The 19,851-nt window shown below is 36.2% G+C and overlaps 2 protein-coding genes across 6 annotated transcripts in view; both read right to left on the reverse strand.

The window, feature by feature from the left end:
* The window catches only part of bcas3 (BCAS3 microtubule associated cell migration factor), a 222,501-nt gene extending 210,187 nt beyond the window's left edge, over positions 1-12,314 (reverse strand). For 4 of the 5 annotated variants that reach the window (XM_039671017.2, XM_039671016.2, XM_039671014.2 and 1 more), the window contains exons 1-7: positions 11,979-12,120; positions 11,207-11,295; positions 10,931-10,985; positions 10,646-10,721; positions 9,814-9,920; positions 3,905-3,986; positions 344-416 (exon numbers count right to left, since the gene is read on the reverse strand). In XM_039671017.2, the coding sequence (XP_039526951.2) occupies positions 344-416; positions 3,905-3,986; positions 9,814-9,920; positions 10,646-10,721; positions 10,931-10,985; positions 11,207-11,277 (464 nt within the window). In that variant the 5' untranslated portion in view covers positions 11,278-11,295; positions 11,979-12,120. Of the gene's footprint in view, positions 1-343; positions 417-3,904; positions 3,987-9,813; positions 9,921-10,645; positions 10,722-10,930; positions 10,986-11,206; positions 11,299-11,978 lie in introns of all 5 variants that reach the window. The other variant, XM_039671015.2, reaches the window with a different exon arrangement.
* A 916-nt stretch (positions 12,315-13,230) lies between these two features.
* ppm1da (protein phosphatase, Mg2+/Mn2+ dependent, 1Da) lies at positions 13,231-19,021 on the reverse strand. Its single transcript, XM_039671219.2, has 6 exons — positions 18,425-19,021; positions 16,913-17,141; positions 15,575-15,699; positions 14,771-14,952; positions 14,456-14,686; positions 13,231-14,350 (listed from the first exon to the last, which is right to left on the reverse strand). Exons 1-6 carry the CDS (start codon positions 18,906-18,908, stop codon positions 13,973-13,975), a joined length of 1,629 nt encoding a protein of 542 aa, XP_039527153.2. The 5' UTR covers positions 18,909-19,021; the 3' UTR covers positions 13,231-13,972.
* Positions 19,022-19,851: the final 830 nt, after the last annotated feature.

Consider the following 19,851-nt stretch of genomic DNA (forward strand, 5'->3'; position numbering starts at 1 on the left):
TCAAATACTGTGTGTGTATATACATAATATTTTAAATATAAAACTTTTATATATCATTTATTCAGCCATTACAGTCTTCAGTGTCACATGATTCTTCAGAAAACATTCTATTCTTTTTAGAAACATTTCTTCTTATTATTATCAATGTTGAAAGATTGCCAATACCAGAGTACAAAAAGAAAATCCTTCTATTATTGTGGCATAAATCCCAACTTGTGCTGAAACTGTGCTTGTGTGTAGCTGAAAAACTATCAGCAGAGACCTGCGAATAGGAAAACTCTGGCACCATGCAAAACACTAGGCCGAGCTGACAGTGGAAGTGACATCGTCGTTGTGCACTCACCCCGAAGAGCCCGTGCTCTTGCACACGCCAAGGAGGGGCCGTTTCTCAGCGAAGCTGTCAGTGTTGAGGGAACCTGCAGCCGGAGGGACAGAAAGGGGAAAATTAACCACTGACCCACATAAAGAGGGACATTCATTAGCCACACGCATATGAGGCCCGTTGTGTCTCTGCCAAAGCCACCCACCCTTCGAACTCAAGCTTTTACAAAAAAACTACAGCAACAGGAAGCGTACTGATTGCATTACAAGAGTTCTGGAATTAAAAATGATGCCTTGAAAATGTCCACAAAAAAAAAATGTAAAAACAAAGCGGGCACCTCTTTCCTGTCAGCCCTTGATATTCACACACTGTTACCACCAAAATATAATGCCCTGGTCCTCACAGAGACTTTGAAATTGAAATACCACCATGCAAGACATTAAATTGAGACAGAGAACAGAAACGCCACTCTGCGCAATGTGTTGAACGAAAACCATTTCTCCTCTGACTCTAATAAAGAATAAGCCTTCAAAGCTATAGAAGGAGTCTTCTGTCTCACTGGCATTCATTTCAAGGCTTCGGAGGAATTACAGAATGGCAAAAGGCCGGTAGGCATGTTTTGGGTGGAGAAAACATGTCGTAGTAAGTTTACAGATCCCATATTTATCTAATTCTCTTGGTTTCCATTCATGTCCGGATAGAAGAAGATGTTAGCCTTTGTGGAGCTGTAATTTGTGCAGTCATGCCATGACACTAATCAGCTCCAGAAAAGTATGGTCCCTGTGGCATGGCGTGAGACATGAGAATGTGTCATTCTCAAACCTTAACACTTTAAAGGGCCTCTCCTCCATCTTCACATCTCTGTCATCAAACATTGCCACTGGTCACGATATCCAATCAGAATGCAAATACAACAGGCCTCTAAAAGACAACAGCTGCCTTTTATTTAAAAGAACAATTAAGGTGCAGAAAACCAAGCCGTGCTCCTCTCCGCCTGTAGCGGTGTGCCTCGAAAACGGCTGGTCTTTGAAACAAGTGGTTTTCATTTGTATTTTCCAATGTCTGCTTTCAACTCATGCCGAGTAGTATTGACGAGATTGTTTTCTGGAAGACATGACACATTTCCTGCATTTCAGTAAATAATACATTGATAGGAGGGCCGTTTGCGAAGGTGGGATAAAGCGGAGTGCATTTAAGCGGAGAGGAAACAATGGCATATTTTTTGGTCAGCTGTGGATATGATAGCAGTCACCTAGAAATAAATCATTTCAAAAACAACAGCACAAGTCAAAAACAGAACGGATGTGAAAAAAAGTCAGTTTGCCTCTTTAGAGAAAGCAGAACTTCCTCCTTTATTCTGGGAAAGACCTTCCCTTATTAAAATTGACACCTATTTTCAGGACTTTCCAAATCCGCCCACCCAGCTAAAACAATTACTCTTTTTTAATCCCACTACAGTGTGACACTGTTTGCGCCAAACAGATCGCAATCAGTTTCCCCACTTGTACAATTCATTTGATTTAGCCGAGAAGCGCTCTCCTCATGTGTTGGCCGTCTGCTGCTTCTTATTATGACAATTCTCTTTTATCCAAATCCAGCCGCCGTTCAATGCCTTTATTGTGCATTGTTTAAATCTGCAGAAAGGACAGAACGCAAATTCGGCACATAAATGTCACACTACAATATGACTGCATTTCCTATTCCTTTTGTTTTTACATTTGATTATGCCCATGACACTTATTTAGCGAGGCATAAACAAAACAAAAATACTTTAACTGATTTCAGAATTTTATACACGTCACAGAAATTATGGAAAATCATAAATCATGACAAAGAAATTAAAATGGGACCGTTTGACAAAACATCGATATTTAAATCACAGCTCATTGGGTTGAATGTATTTTTGTTTAGTAAGATGTAGCGTGCATTCTTTTGTCAGAGGATTCATTTTCATCCTTTAACAAATGGAATGAAAGCAGGCATGCGATGGCCAATGAGTGAGCCGTGATGAAAGAGAAGGAAAATCTCAGAAGTCTGCAGTTCCTCTCTGCCAGAGCGGCGGTAAAAGTCCAGGCAGCCAGCTGACAGCAAGCCAACATAATCGTGAAGGACTGATTTTAATATTATGATGGGAAAACAGCGGGGCTCTGGCAAGCGCTCTGCACTATTAAGAAACAGGAGGCAGTCTTTAATTTAAACATGATATATGGAAAAGCCAGTAAGGAAGAGAGACATGGAATTGTAGAAATTGCCACATCTCGGTTTAACTTGATTCGCAAAAGCATGTAACTGCCGAAAACTGATTTTACTTCCTTCCAATTTTCTAGACAAATAACAGTGGCAAACATGACATGCTATTTGTGTAACATATGACGTGTAGTGGGAGATCACACTCTGTCAACGCATATTTCAATTTGGGGGTGGACACTTGTTCCTGACAAGCTGAAAATCAAGATGTCACTGGAATGTAGAATTTGTAATAATATTTCAAAGCAGCAGTTTTAAATGCCGTGATGAAAAGAATTCTGTCATGGGCTTCATGACCTCAAAATGGGTTAGGTTTATTTTGGACAACAGTGGGGTGGGGGGAATGCTAAAAATGCAACAACAAAAAATATTCATTTTAATTTTATATTTATATTTCCGGGGTGGCATAATTAGGATGGCAAAATTAAATGTCTTAACAGTTTTTATAAGAAAGAAAAAGCACTACATGAAATTAATTGTCTTGCAATTCAATTAACAAAGACACAGATGCTACCGTTCAAAAGTTTAATGTCGGTAAGATTGTTTTAGTGTTTTTCAAAGAGGTCGCTTATGCTTACCAAAGCTGCATTTATTTGAACAAAACTACAATAAAAACAGTAATATTTTGAAATATTATTACAAATTAAAAAAAACATTTCTATTTGTATATATTAAAATGTAATTTATTCCTGTGATGCAAAGCTGATTTTCATCAGCCATTACTCCATTGTCACATGATCCTTAAGAAATCATCCTAATATATTGATTTGGTGCTCAAAAAACATTTCATTATTATCAATGTTAAAATATTGTTGTGTTGCATAATAGTTATGTAGAAACCGTAATACACTTTTTTCCCGTATTTTTGACGCATTTAAATGGAAAATAGTAAGTAAAAAAGATCAATCTTTTGCATGTTAAAATGCAAAAATCATTTGTCACTTTTGATCAATGTAATGCATCCTTGTTTAATAAAACTTAATAATTCATTTATTTTCTAAAAAAAAAAAAAAAAAAATACTGACCACAAAATTGTGAATGCTAGTATACTGTATGTCAAGTTAACAATTTTACATATTGCTGGAATTACGAAGCATTAATGCATTTAATTTGTTTGATTACAAAGACAAAATCTGAGTGGAGATTTTAGGAAGTCCTAAACTATATAGTGAGCCCCAAATATAATTTATTTCAAAGAGCACATTTATTCATGCATTTTAAGTGTACCCAAAAAGTTTTAAGGGGATACTTTAAGATAAAAGTAATGCATGCATGTGGCTATGGGTGGCTCTGTAGAAGGAGAGAGACAGAGGCAGTGGGATGTCTGATACTGACTGATATGTGGAGCAGGCAGGATCCTAGCAGTTCGCACGGGCCCGTGTCGCACCGAGAACAGCTCCTGCGCCTCCCCGTTCAGCTGCACAGAGAAGAAACAAAGAAAGAAAACGTAAAAAACAACAGACAGTCTATTAAGAAAGATAAACTTAAAGTTCAAAGACACAGAAAAGAGGACGGTGGGTGTGTGAATGTGATGATGCATACACTTGAAGGTTTCTATGGGTTTGTACCAGAGCAACATCACACAGCTTATCAGGCCAGGGACAAAAAGGCATCTATAAAACTGCACTAGAGTTGACGAGGCTCCAACATTTTATCTTTTATTTGCACATCAGCTAACACATTCTGTTCGACAGAGAAACCCCATGATGAATGCCCTAAATACTGTGGTATCCCTGACATAAAAGTACTTGACTGTAAATCACACAATGCTCTGTTTGGTCTGCAGTGGCTGTGATGTGGCTTGATAATGAGTCACCCAACAACTGGAAGATAAACATCAGACATCTGTGAACAAAGCAAAGCAAGACACAACAAAAAAAAACAAAAAACACTGATGTGTAATTTTATCTGGCCTTCGGATATGAACAGAAAATGGATGAAAGCCGCAACGCTCAATAGGCTTCAGTCACTGACAAACGTGCTCTTAAGGCAGGCATACACTGTGCGACTTGGGAGGCCATGCGCCATTGCACACGTTACAAGACACTTAAAACATAAACATGTTTGAAAATTATCGGTGAGGTTGAGAGGTGCTCGTAATGTACTCGGCTCGGCTCGGCTCGTAATTCCGCTCACACAACGCGAGCCGCAACTATACGAACATCAAAGATTTCCACATGATTTCTCTCAAGAAAAAAACGCCAGAGAGCTTGTATGACAGCAAAAAAAAAAAAAAAAAGCCTGGCATTACATGACACTTGTGATGTTTTAAAAGATAAAGTTTGTTTTTTCATACTATAGTTAAATATCCTATCCTATTTAAAAGGAATAGTTCACCCAAAAATTAAAATCATGGGTGAGTCATTTACTCACCCTCATGTTGTTCGAAACCCTGTATCACTCTACTTCAGTGGAGCAAAAAACAGGAAACTGTTAATCAATTTGAGGCTATCATCTTCCATATAATGAATGTGAATGAGAACTGGGGCTGTAAAGCTCCAAAATGAGAAAAAAAAAAAGCCCCATGTAGTTTTATAAATATGACTCATTATATGCCTTCTGAAGCCGTAAAGTAACACATTTTTGGTCTGTTCTTGACTAAAATCTAAGTTGTTATTCAAAATGTGATCCTCTTCTTGGAGAAGTAGGCTAGCAATGCGAAACACTGACGTTCTATTCACAATCTAATCATTCTTTTGAATTGGATCTTTTTAAATAATCGATTTATCCAGATCATAACAGTGGTGTGAATGATTTATTCACAACACTGTAAAAAAAAAATATTGTTGGTTTAACTTAAAAAAATTAAGTAACCTGGTTGCCTTAAAATTTTAAGTTCATTAAACTGGAAAAATTGAGTTACTACAATGAAGGAGATTGATTTATGCATCAGAAACTCAAAATATTATGTTCTCTGAACTACATCAATTTTTTAAGTTGATTTGACAAAAGAAAAAATGTTGTGATTACTAATCATGAAAATATTTTTTTACAGTGCAGTGATTGGGTTGGAGTTCAACTCAAGAGATCCAGTCACAGGTGTTAAAAGATCAATAAAATGCATTTTAGAACAACATGGGAGTGAATAAATGACACAAACATAATATTTTGGGGTAAACTAGTCCTTTAGAATGAAGATTCAATCATAAGTAAGGCACTAGTAAGTTGGTTTCCCTGAAAAGTGTAACATTGTGGTTCTGTGCTATTGTTTGAGCATCCAGCAACACTGACTTAACCAATGGTGTAATTTTGGGGAGGTACTATCTCCTGTGCAACCAATTAAAGTTTAGGGGAAACTTGTTTCAAGATTGTAGTTTTTTTTTTTTTTTAAGAATATCTGGTCTGTTGGAGTTAGTAAGCCTTTTCCTGCCCTTGCCCATGTAAGAAAACTCAAAACTGCTGATCAATTCCATGCCACTCAGGGGCAAAAATGTGGTTGTGAGAAATCAAAGAACAATGGGAGGCAAACAAAGAGAGATTTGTTCACGGAGAAGGACAAATCAAGGAAAACTGACAGAAACAAACTTCTCATGAAGGATGGAGAATGAGCAAACAACTAAAACCACAAAACTAAAGCTACCATGTACTCCGTCAACGTGCTCCCCAAAAAAAGCTCTGCCATGACTAACTAGCCCGGGCCAATATCCAACACTTAACAAACAGCTACATTTGATAGATTGTAATATTAATACAAACAAAAAAATCAAATTAGCCTTAATCACGTCATTCTCATACTGACGCTGCAATAAGCTGCTGGAAATCCAGATCTGTGAAACCAAAGCTGGGAGCGGCATATCACATCGCAAGGGCGGAAATATTTTGATTGGCGACCCACAGCCTTACAGCCTTTTATGCAAGCTTTTTGTTTTAAGAATTAAGCCCTGAATGTGCGTCTCTATGTGTGTTAAATTACAGAAACGTCCTTTATCACATTACTGGACATAATCCATGTGTCTCAAGCAGATAAGCCCACAGAGGATGATCGCTCTTTTGCACAATTAGTAGCTTTTTCAAATGCAGGATCAGTCATGTTTTTATTAAAAGTGCTCGGTGCAGACTTTGAAACTGCCAAGTAGGAGATTAATATGGCATCTACAGCACGGTACATTCGATGTGAGAGAGAGAGAGAGAGACAGAAAGGGAGAAAACAAGAGAGAGAGGCAATGCACTTGGGCCACCACAAAACAAAACCCTTGGCTAGCAAATAGGGCAGAGAAATAATGGAATTTAGAGGATTGTGAGGTTTACATTAATGCGACTGTCATAGTGTATTACCAGACTGCTCATCCTCGCTTTACGCGGCTTTAGTGATGGCATCTATCACCAACCTCTCAGCTATTACATTACTATTTATCACAGCAATATGCAAAATTGAAGCTTCTTGGTTGTTTTTCCCTCTTGTAGTTTCATTCACTAGATACAGTGTACAATGAGTTTTGTTAATCTCCAGCCACTCTGTGTGATGGAATTCAGCAAATCAGAGTGAACCAACAGCATCTGGAGCTGAGAGAGAGACGGCAGCCCCGTTTGTATACTTAGAAAGCGGAGAGCATCTGAAAGCAGAGCAACAAACAGACGACAATATCCCACATTAGGCAAGAATGATTGGTGACCTCTCTGTCTCCTGGTCTGCAGGGCTCTTGATATGATAGAAATAATAGATATGAACTTCTGATCTGCTTTCTATAGACTGCAACCAACAATTTGTCTTTTAGAATGGTCTTTAGACTTTAAAATGTTCAACACAATTATCATTTGTTTCTGTAAAGGGAATTGAATATTTCATCTGAGAATAAGAGACCCTAATAAAGCCTATCCAATACTCCAAAAATCCAATTCATTATCTAGAGAGCATGTGCTCTCTGACGTTATGCATTTTATGCATTAAAAAACAATACAAGACATAAATAAAATGGGTATAATTAAAGGTTTACTTTTTTTTTTTTTTTGAAAAACAATAAATGTGCATGACAAGCTAATACTAAAGAAAATGTGGGATTTGGATAATACAATAATATCTAAATGGCATAATCTAATAATATGGAATAAATGGCATAATATCATGTAATAATTAAAATGATATATTAAAACGTAAGCCTATATATACTAATAATCAGATAATTGGTTTTCATGTTATGGCAGATAATTAAAAATGTATATAATTTATACCATTTTCTCTTAATAAATTCAAAGTAAAGCAAAATAAACAATAAAACCTGAAATCACTTGTATTAAGTAATTGTATTTAAATTTGATTTTCTAAAATTTGATTTTAGAAAATTTGATTTTCGTAAGCCTATATAAACTAATAATCAGATAATTGGTTTTCATGTTATTGCGGATAATGCTTAAAAATGTATATAATTTATACCATTTTCTCTTAATAAATTCAAAGTAAAGCAAAATAAACACTAAAACCTGAAATCACTTGTATTAAGTAATTGTATTTAAATTTGATTTTCTAAAAATTATGTTTAACAGTGTTTATCAAATTATTTAGCGATTTTAAAGTGATTCGATTTTTAAGTGATTTTAAAGATCAAATTTAAATAAAGTGAGTGATGGCAAAGTCAAAGTAAAACTGTAAATAAATAAATAAGGAAACAAAAATTAACAATTAAATACCTAATGAATTACTCTCGTTACACACACATTGGGAGCACCACAACTGATATAAAAGTATTTACACAACAAAAAAATTACACATATCACCCTTTATATATGGAATAAATCAGGCAAAACCTATTCAAACAGTGAAACGCATCAGGCTGCTTTAATAATAACAGCAGAGCAGAGACACCTCCAATGTACTGCATGTCATCCCTTTACTCCAACACCACTTCAATTAGCCCTATCTAATCTTCATGCTATCTCCTGCGAGCCAGCAACACCTCCATCAAAGATTCCGCTCCACCAAGATGCTAATGCACAGGAACGCAGAAATGTACCACAGCTAGTGCCACTCCTACTCCTCCCTTCAACGCCATTACAGAAGGTGTCATCTAAGCAACTGTCACAAACGCTTTGCAGCCAACTCACGGCCAGACAATGTAACACCTTCTTAAAAAAAAATGTGATATTCATTTTTGCATTTTCAAAATAGTGAGCCCATGTCTGTGATGATATGATGCTGAACTGCATCCAAATTAATTTAATAGAGAAGCAACTCCTTTCTGAGATGATAACTGTCATGAAATTTCTAAAATAAATGCTAAGTTAGGTTGAAACTAACATCATCTGATGGATATCTTGATCTATATTACCATGAGAAACTGTAAAATCAAAACGCTGACATTTTCACTATTTTATTGGGGAAGTGATATAATTTGTAGTTACCATTATTTTTTTACATTTGACATTTGATTCAGAGCTTAGCATGTGTCTTCATATCCAATATCATTGACCCAACTTCAATAATAAAATCTCTATTCTTCTAGGGCACAGCCTTACCTTTGTCTATGGCGGCACCGAGTGGTGATAAAGAGTAATAGCATTACACAAAAAATAAACCACACCAAGTCAGCAATACCAAGTGATATCAAAAAATATCAATCTTAATGTCCTTTCTGGGTCAAATTTGAGTGAACATTATATTTCAATACAAAAAAAAAAAATCTCTATTCAATTAAAAAATGAAGGACAAATAACACAGTTTACACCAGGTAGTCAGGAGGAGTCAGTCAGTGCTGGATTTACCACTGACTTTCACTGTCTAAACTATCACTGTCACTAAAATGACTGGTTTCTGGGTTTTTTCCCAGTGCAAAACATTGTGTGTGTGTGTACATCCCCTTATAGCAGTCATACAGAAAGACTGGTCCAGGGGAAAAACACAATGGCTGCGTCTGAAATCACATACTCTCTGAGTAGATACTTCTTTTGAAAAAGCATGTTCAATTTAGTAGCAATGTGTGTATTATGAATGCCGTACAAAATAGAACATTTGTCATGTGATAGACATGTGACTACATTTGTCATGTGATAGATAGTGTCAGTTGCAGTTGCATCAGTTGCCATTCACGACTTCTCTCTAGTAGCCTCATGGGATAGTAAATTGTCCAGTGTATTTCGGAACCTTGCCAGCAGTAGTAGGTCATCCGGGTACTTTTTGGCCAACAGTTCAAATACTGTGAATTTTGACATACTGCTCTTTTCACATTGTTTTTCGTTAACTACATAGACGTATGCGCATTCGGTTGCCGCCAGAGTGGTGAAGGCAGAGTGAGAGTTTAAAATGCACTCACTGATATGCTCCAAATCTGCATTCCATCAGTGTAGCCAATCATCAAGCAGAGAGGCGGGTCAGTGCCGCTGCCGTGCATCTCTTGGAACTCTGGTAGGCGGGACACATCTAGACACAGGACAGGAAACACTCATTGTCAGCAAAACAGACATGAAACAGAACACAGCAAATAAAGTCTTGGCATGTTAAGTGTTAAACAATGCAACAAACAACAACAGAATGCATAAATAATGATAAAAGTGAAAAAGTAAAAGTAAATCTCATGGCTAGGTTGTCAATACAAGTCTTATGAAGTGAAGCAAGACGTTGACACTTGTTCTATCAATGTTGTGGGATTAAAGCTATGGATGCTAACAGGCTAAATATACTCATGAAGAAAACTGTCTGTAACGGAGTTGTCGCTGAGAGGAAAATTATGTCTAAACTTCTGCCAGTCATCTTATCCACATGTTTTCTGCACAGCATTTGGCTGACCTAGCATTGGTGCAATAAAAAACTTGTTTAGCCCAATATGGCAAGATAAATATGAACTACTGTGATAGCCATGTTTAGGATTTCTTAATGCTTCTTACACTGCTTTTTAAAAGTTTGGGGTCAGTCAACATTCAGAAAGGAAGAAAAAACAGTGACAATAAACATTGAATAACAAACTGAAACCTTTTAAATGGTAGTGTACTTTGGAAAGGTTTCTTGTGCTGTATAAAAACACTTGTCTTAAAAATAAATAAAAATGGTTCACAAAATGTGTTTTATGCAGAATGCATCAATTTAACATGACAAAACAAAATGTATTCTTTTCCACAACATCTAAAACAAAAATAGAATTAACTCACCATTGATGTCTGTTTTTTCAAAACGGACCCAAACTATCTTTTCTTTTTCATCATTTGGAGGTGTCCCAGTGTACGCCTGAAATTTCAAAGACACATTAATAAATCGTTCTTACCCTCACTATCAATCATTTTATCTTAACTTTTTTTTAATGCTCTGAAGTTTTACAACAGAAATATACTAACACTTGAATTTTCCATAGATCAACATGTCATGTAAATTAAATAATAATAAAAAAAACTGCAAATCTACAGTTTTAAACACAGAGATGCAAAAAATGCATTTACCTGAGGGACTACATCCTGCAAGAACGTAACTACGCTCTCCATGTATGATTGTTCTCTGCAAAAGAGTAAACCCAATTGTCAAAGAAAAAAAAAAAAACAACCACACAAGAAGAGACCAGACAATACTGATAGCTTGATCAGCGACAAAATATTTCGTCCCTTATTTGTTTGTGACATCTTAATATTTACAATTCTGAACATTTGGCTTTACAAATTAAAAAAAAAAAAAAAAAAAAACAGAAATTTAATTTCACAAACGATTAATGATGCTCTTACGTTGCAGCCTGGGCTCGAACCACAACCCCACCAGCACAGCGGCTCGGTCTGCGCGGGGAGTCAGACGCCATGGCCAACCACTCAGTATCCTGCTGGACCAGAGTATGAGAAGATAAGGTCATACTTTTTACATGCTTATTACTCTAAACTTTACTGCAGAGATGCCTCCCTTTTGAGTACTGCTTATCATTGTTCCTTATGATCTCTATTACCCCAAATTCAACAGAAGTGTTAGGCTACAAATGATCATTGCAGATCATCCACCTTGCAGATGGATGTAAACAAATAAGGCAAAGATGTGCCTGGATCAGTTTAATCTGCACCATAGGCACATTCCTATTAAATATTGATCCTGTAAATGTTTAGAGCACATAATAGCAACAGACATCTGCGCGAGATAAACAAAAGAAAACACTCTGAAGCAATATTTACAAACAACCAAACTATAGGATGTAAATACATTCTTGCAAGTATAACAACGTGAGTAACTCTTGATTTAGTAACATTTAACTATAAATTTAAAATAATTTATAGTGAAACAATGTCCAAAGAGAGCTCAATAGTGTGTCAGCTGTCAGTTGTGTCAGTACAAGACATTTCATCATATCAACTATTTCCAGTTTGTCTGTTAGCTTAGCCACGTTAACGTTACCGCTGTCATCATAAACTGAACAAATGACAATAACTTATAAGACTTCCTGAAAGAAATATATACATAAGGTATGCTAGAAACATGCAGGTGAATGATTAAAGAAGAGACATTTGCACTAACCCGAGGTTTTGTGTTTTGAATTCGGATCAACAGAGGTCCTCACAAAACGCCACAGTGAAGCTGACATGCAGCGGAAACAACAGATGCTTCAGCCAATCAGAGGTGAGCATAGCAGACAAGTAGCCAATAGACTCATGACAAAGGCGGGCATTTAGTAATTTCTGACCAATCGGGGGCGGCAGGAGCTGTTTAGGTTTTTTTTGTTCCCTGAACAATTCTGATGTGTCGTTAAAATTAACATTCACAACATGGTGGAGTGTTATAGAAAGGTTTATTTGGTTCGCGATTCGAACATTTCGACGTTTAAAAATGCGCAGAGCATCCCGAATAAACCTGCATGTTACCTCACGTCACGCTGATGTGTTTATTTACATCGAAATATCGCGTGATGATCACTAGCCGAGCTACTTCGTTCATCCTCGGCTTTTTCCGGAAAAAAAATGTGGTTCTCAACCATTGTTCTCAACTTTTAAAGCATTACTCTCGAGTCTCCTGCCGCGATACATTACTGGAATCATTTATTTAAAAATTTTAATTGAATGTTCATTACAACAAGAATTATGAAAAAAAAAATCCTACTAATAAAGTAAAAATTAAGTGTCTTTCAAAATAATAAAAAACATTTTACCCTGTTAAATATTTTGTGATTTGATTAAATATAAAATTAATATTAAAGATGTTAATTTTGCTAAGTTTACACGTAAACTATTAATCATTTATTTTGGTCATGTTTCTGTACTGAACTATGGACAAATTGACACATGTATTAAAGATAATATCCAGCAAGATGTATCTGTAAACATTAAAGACATTATTTTAGGATACTTTGATTTTGGACCTAAAAACAAAGCTTGCTTTGTGATAAATTTAATTTATTTTCTTAGCAAATTTTATATACATAAAAGTAAATTCAACAACAGCAAACTAGTTTTTTCCATTTTTAAAATAAGAACTTAAAATGTACCATAACATTATTTGATCCTCAGTAAATAATAAGAGCTTCATTGTATTGTTATATTGTATTGAAGATATTGTTGATATATTTTTCATATTGTATGCAAAGTTGTATATCATTTATGTCATCTCTATACGGTTTGCAGGCATAATAAAATAAATAAATAAACTTCAAAGCATAACTTAAAAATATTTAAACCTGTAATATTAAAATAACTTAATATGCTATCATGTTAAAATCCTATTTCTTGTTTTCACTAGTCCTCTCAACAAGTTCAAAGATTTAATTAACAAACAGTTTTTGTTGTAAAAAAAACAAAACTTTATTGACCTGTTTAGCATAGCAGCACCTTCAGTTTAGAATGTTTTTTTTCTCTGATGGGAGAATTTGTCAAAGTTAATAAAATACTTGGAAACATTCAAATAAGTGTAATGTTTAAAATCCATAATGCATAATTAATAAAGTTCATGCTTGCATATAACATTAAACCTTATGACAAAGGGTTAAGACATAAGGGAACACTACACATGATCCACCATTCTTCTTACTCAGTAAAACCATGGACACGAAAAACAATAACATTGATCCCAAGCAGATGAACTTTTTTTTTAAACAGATGACATGTAAGCTGCAGGGAATTATCTTCTCAGAAGATACCGTTTCTTTTTTTTGGTCATATTTCACAAACTTCCCATCTTCCAAAAAAGACTGCACAAATTCAACTTAAAGTGCAAAAATCCCTAGTTGACCAATCATGCCTACCTGACAGACCTGAAGTATTACAAAAATGGAGGAAAAACTAAAACTCGTTTAAAATCTAACAAAACACGTTTTCTTTTCATTAGTCTTCAAAATCTGAAGTAAAACATACATAAAACACACTAAAATATGAGTGTTGTGAATGGAAGTTAGTGATTTTTCTTTTGACATGATTACTTGCTTCAGGATTTGGTTTCTCAGTAGCTTGTATGAACTATATGAATAAAGTCTGTCTATCCAGCTTGAATGTACAGATTGCATTGTAATAGGACCACAAATGTCAGCAAACACATACAGTAGTCTTCCCATGCTGCTGAAGCAGCTTCTGGACATTTTCAGACTGTTTTTGACCATTACTTTCGCCGTCGCTCCTCGCAGAGGACTGTATGCTCGGTTTCTGTGAGGATGTACATGAGGACTCATGTACAGGGGACTGGGACAAACTACGACGTGGTTTCTTCAGCACAGGCGACGAGGAATCCTCTAGCATCCGTTTGCCTGTAGGCACTCTATCACAATTGGCCTCATTTTCCATTGAGTCATTACAAGGCAAGTCCTCATAGCTTGTAAGGCTTTCAGGAGATGATTCAAATATTGCGCTTGTATCACAGCTGCCATTTTTCTTCTCTGGGATGTGCTGTCCTTGAGTGTCAGGGACCTATAAAAGAAGGAACCACATATGAAGCTTGAGTGTGGGGTTATTTTTCATCTTAATCTACACTACTGTTGTATTGTCAATTAGAAAATCATAAACGTTCCTAACCTGAGTTGGCAAAGAGTCAGTGCAAGATTCGGGAATAGAGCCACACTTTGGTCCCTGTAGATTATACACAATCTCATAAGGTGGCAAGCACTCACTGGATGTCCCGAACGGCTCCAAACAGATAACAATGGCACTGGTATTATCAGCACGGAGCATGCGTTGACGCCATCTCAGTAAGGCATGGTTCACAAGCAGAACTGCATTTGAAACATTTTCCTTTTGGTTCTTCGCCTGTTGGAATAAACATTCAGGTAAGCAAATGTTTTTGAAAGACGATTACAACCTTAGTTAAAGCATCAATTTACACCTATTCACCTTGGCATTGTCATTGTCCTGACAAATAGACACAGCCTCCTGCGGCGATACCATGTTCCATAACCCATCACTGCCTAAGATGATGTAGCGGTGCCGCTTCAAATCTAGCTTGATAACAGCAGTATCAGGCTCTGGTGACACTACAAACTCTCCGCTGTAGAAGTCGTAACTCCACAGATCACCTGAAGACATGTGCATTACATTACTGAATATGAACAACAACAAAAAACTGTAAAAAAAACAACAAAAAAAAACGTTTTGTTTGCAACACCCAGCCTCCAACGATCCAATCAATTCCCGAAGGACGAAATCTATTTTTTTCTAATTTCAGAAGCCGTTTCACTCGGATATACGTCACAACAAGGACAAAATGACAATCTCAACTTCCATTTCACGCCGACATTAAAACATAATGCTGGGATCTAATATATTGAAATTTAATTTTTTCCCAACTGTTCATGGGCATGTTGTTGATGATACATTTGTGTTTGTATTTGTCCATTCAGGTGTGTTATGATGAAGTTCAATTAAATGTCCAGAGCATCATTTACACTGGCCCCAGGCCATCACAGTCCTTATTGCCGAGCCCTGAAAACCTTGCTTAACCTCTAATCAGCCAGTGTTGCAATTCCACATTCTGTTTGTTGTTGCTAAAGAACAGTTTATCATGGTGGCATGTTGCAATTTGTAGGACAGTACACAGTCTCTGCTGACTTGTCAGATGCATTGAAACTCAACATTGTCACTGTTTTTCCAAAGATTACCTCATGTTACAAAATAGCTTAATCCTCATGTGCACCTTACCAAGAGCTCGGGCCACAGCCAAAAATGGGATCTGATCGATGACGGTGCTCCTTCTCACTGGCCCATTGTGGGTGAGTCTGGGTCTCTTCCACACGACCCGATTGACTCCAGACTTTTTAATGACACTAGAAGAGAGATGGGACAATGATAAGTTGTGGATCTCATCAGAGTTTAAGTTTAAAGGGACACTATGCAGGAATTCCGTTTTTGTCAAACAGAGACCCCTAGAGTTGCTGTGGAGTACTTGTATTTAATGTTACTGTAGTAAATAGTATACAACATTACATTCTGTTTAATTTGTCATTTAAGGGGATCTAATATATGTTGTTAGTGGTTATAAAAGAAGTCGAAAGAAGTCATAACCATTTCAATAACTCCAAAGCTGTTCAGTTAAGCTAAAAAAATTGCATAGTGTCTCTTTAATATACGAAAAAAATGATGACCAAAAATATTCATTCGTTGTGCTACCCAAAACTAAGCCTCAAATAAAATTTGTTCACTAAAGTTTAAACATTACTCTAAGCCATTATTTAAAAACATTATTTTTTTGGAAACATTTTGGAAAAAAATTGCATAGTGTCTCTTTAATATACCAAAAAAAATTATTTAAAAACATTATTTTTTTGGAAACATTTTGGAAAAAAAATTGCATAGTGTCTCTTTAATATACCAAAAAAAATGCTGACCAAAAACATTACTCTAAGCCATTATTTAAAAACATTTTTTTTTTTTGGAAACATTTTGGAGAAAAAAAAAATGCAGTGTCTCTTTAATATACCAAAAAAAATGCTGACCAAAAATATTCATTCCTTGTGCTACCCAAAACTAAGCCTCAAATAAAATTTGTTCACTGAAGTTTAATCATTACTCTAAGTCATTATTTAAAAACATTATTTTTTTTAAATATTAGACATTAATATTGAATGTTGGTCTATATCGTGTATTGTGCCTAAAAGACAAAGAAAGCTTGATTTTGGATTATGTAAATGAGAACAAATGTGAGAGCATGTCTGGTAATGTTGTCCCATTTTTAAAGCTCTGGGTGCACAAACAAAAACCAGTCTCACCACTGCAGACACACATGGTTGAAGTTTGTGTTTTCTTGATGAGTGTTGAGTCATAAAACAAAAGGACGATGATGGTTGCATGTTAAAGTTAACCCAAAAAGAGCAAAACATGAAAGTCTACCATCAAATCACAAAATAATCTCTTCCATCTGTGTGGCTAACACAGGCCTCTACACATATTTTATCAAAAGCAGAAGGTACCAAAAGTGTGTGAATACAGTTTGTTCAGATTAGTTGTGTGTGACTTTGAATGCTTGAATGAACAAATCACCTGCCACCGAGCCCCTCTATTCTCTGCCTTTCCTTCGGGAGGTCAGGTTTGTGGTCCTGCGTAATTTCCACCGCTCCAATCACCTCGTCAAAGGGGTCATCGTGCACCCCCAACACTACTGCTGAGTCCCCAACGTGGGCAACATACATTCGGTCACGTCGTATTACGACGATACTTGCAGTTGTGCCTGATGTGCTAGGAAGTCCAGTAACCGTCTTTGGCCATTCCGCTATAAGAAAGCAGATTATATTTTTCAAAACAGATCAGTGATTACTTAACTATTCTGTTTAAAACAGATGCACAAATGAAGATTTTGTTGTAGATGTGGAAGAAAAAATGAAATAAGTCCAAGCTTGCGTTGTTTTTGCCTCTTCACGATGACTCGCTTAATTTACTCTTAATTTGTAAGTCGCTTTGGATAAAAGCGTCTGCAAAATGTCTAAATGTAAATGTATCTACACGGGAAGTGCATGGAGTCCAGGAACACCCATGCTAGACATTCCACTTCAACTCTTCATGTGCCATGTAAGAAAACCACTCAGGTTTGGAATGATGAGGGTGAATAAATTAGGAACATTTTTAGGTGAACTATCCCTTTAAGTTCAGAGTGATTATATGATCTTAATTATTTTGACCAATTGTAAAATTTATTCATATCTAATTGATTCTGCATTCGAAGGATAATTCAACCTGAAATGTTCCTAATTTTTTCACCCTCATCATTCCAAAGCTTTGTGGTTTTCTTACATGGAACATTTCTGGTTGAATTATCATTTTAATGCAGAATCAATTAGATATCAAGTTGTTCCAAACCTGTATGAAATTATTTCTTCTGCCAAACACATTTTTTTCTGAACCAAACAGTTGACCGTGAAAAAATACTATGGAAGTCAATGGGGGAAAATTTTTCATTTTTGGGTAAACGATCCCTTTAACTTTGCTCCATTCCTTTTTGTTCATATGTATTAAATGTTGTGTATTTAATACATATACTGTCTGTGTTGTCCTTATTGTTTGGTTTTCTTGTTCTTTTGCTATTGCATGACACGCTAGCCACGTGTTGTCAATTTGCGGTGCCATGAGGGCATTTGACAGATTTAATTTTTTTAACTGATACAATTACAGTATTCATATTATGTGAATGTACATAATGTACATTAAAGTATGTTTCTTAAAACATCTGTTCATTTCTTTGAGTAAAAACCCGTTTCAATTGGCAGAAAAAATGCTATGTGTGCATCTAGAAAAGTGTCAGGAGTGTTGAGTTGTGATTTCTGCCTGTAAGCATGAGACTATCACTTAAGTTCAGATGTTTAGAAATTGTTCGGTGTGACCTGCAGGGATTGTGCAACTTATTTTGGCGGGATGTATCTGCAGTTGCAGTCCTCATTCAAAAAATGTGCTCCGACTCTCTCCCTTGCAATGCACGTCCAAAATGGCAGGGACTTAACCCAGCAGCGTTAAACGAGAACTGTATATGCATGTAATCTAACGTTCAATATCCCAACTTACGTAATTTTTTCCACATGGCATGGTGACAAGAGATGAATCCCTTTCGCAAAGCCGCGCACACCTCGTCGTCGTCATCAGACCAAAAGCCTCTTTGTTTTTTGATGTGGCCCCACAAATGGTCGCGAGCAAAGCGCGCAGCGTCCGGACCCCCATGTCCGTCGAACACGGCGAACATAGACACAGCCCGCGGACCACGGGTGTGTTTGGACGAGCGAGACGAGGTGGGCATCGACGCCTGCTGAAGAGTAGAGCTAGGATCATCATCTTGAACATAGGTAACAGTGATAGATCCAGGAATGGAGTCTTGGATTGAGGCGTCGTGGTTTTGGTCTTTTGCTGGTGCCGCGATCTCGCCACGTTCAGCGGCGTCCAGTTCATCCTCACTCGGCTCATCCTCCTGCTTCATCGTCACTAAATCCTCCATGTATTTCCTACCGCCTTGGTCATAATAAATACTGGCTCGGCATGAAAATATAACATCCATGTTTTGATCAGGTAGAAAGGCCGATAGAAGAGCAGCGTTTAATGTTTTAAGCAGGACTCAGGCCGGGTGCGCGTTTTCCTCTTTGTTTACCTTCGATGTTGTGGGCATGCGCAGATCCACCATGGTAATTCACAGGTCACTGGAAGTCTTTATTTATCCTTTGGTTTGACGGAAAAGAGCCATTGATTGCTATAACATAAAAAGGTAATACAGTATTAACAAATACAATAAATAATAAAAATCTAATATATATATATATATATATATATATATACACACACACACACACACACACACATATATATATATATATATATATATATATATATATATATATATATATATATATATATATATATATATATATATATATTATATACAACATATATGCACACACACGTGTTTAATAAGTATTTGCGGATGGATGGATCTGCTTTGGGAATCCTTGCTGTTTCCAGCAGATGGAGCTGTAAGCCTAAAAGACTCAGGACCATGATCTGCTTAGTAGTGCTTACCCATTTTTCCATATTTTATGTTATGTTACCCTTTTTTTCATATTTTATGGTGTGAAATCTTATATTTCTTGCTTATGGAAGGTAAATTATGTCAAATGTTTTTGAAACAAAAAGCTTATGAATTGCACCAATTGAATGCATTGCGTTAACCACGCTTTCATTTTAATCCATTGTATTTTTAAGGGGCTTAATCCAGGGGGTTTAAACACAAAATCAAGTGTGTAAACATTTTTCTTAGTAATGTTTGTGATGTGTTTTTATGTATTGTGTTTTTAGTTGAGTCTCGTGTAGTGAGTATTTGTTATTGTGTGCACCTGCCTAAGGACTACGGACATAAATCTTGTATTCTGTACAAATGGTCATCAACATGCTTTGTACCTATACAAATAAATAAATAAATAAAATAAGACTCCGTAGTAAGTAATTGT

Source organism: Pimephales promelas, chromosome 16 (genome assembly GCF_988280905.1).
Source record: "Pimephales promelas chromosome 16, fPimPro1.hap1.1, whole genome shotgun sequence".
NCBI classification, from domain to species: domain Eukaryota; kingdom Metazoa; phylum Chordata; class Actinopteri; order Cypriniformes; family Leuciscidae; genus Pimephales; species Pimephales promelas.

Bases quoted from the DNA above. Each gene is read 5' to 3' on its own strand.
- ppm1da (XM_039671219.2), bottom strand. From the start codon at position 18,908: ATGGATGTTATATTTTCATGCCGAGCCAGTATTTATTATGACCAAGGC. The intron at 17,142-18,424 runs GTAAGTTGGGAT...GCTTTCTTATAG, and splicing joins TGCCATGTGGAAAAAATTAC to CGGAATGGCCAAAGACGGTT. The intron at 14,953-15,574 runs GTAAGGTGCACA...ACATGTCTTCAG, and splicing joins GGCTGTGGCCCGAGCTCTTG to GTGATCTGTGGAGTTACGAC.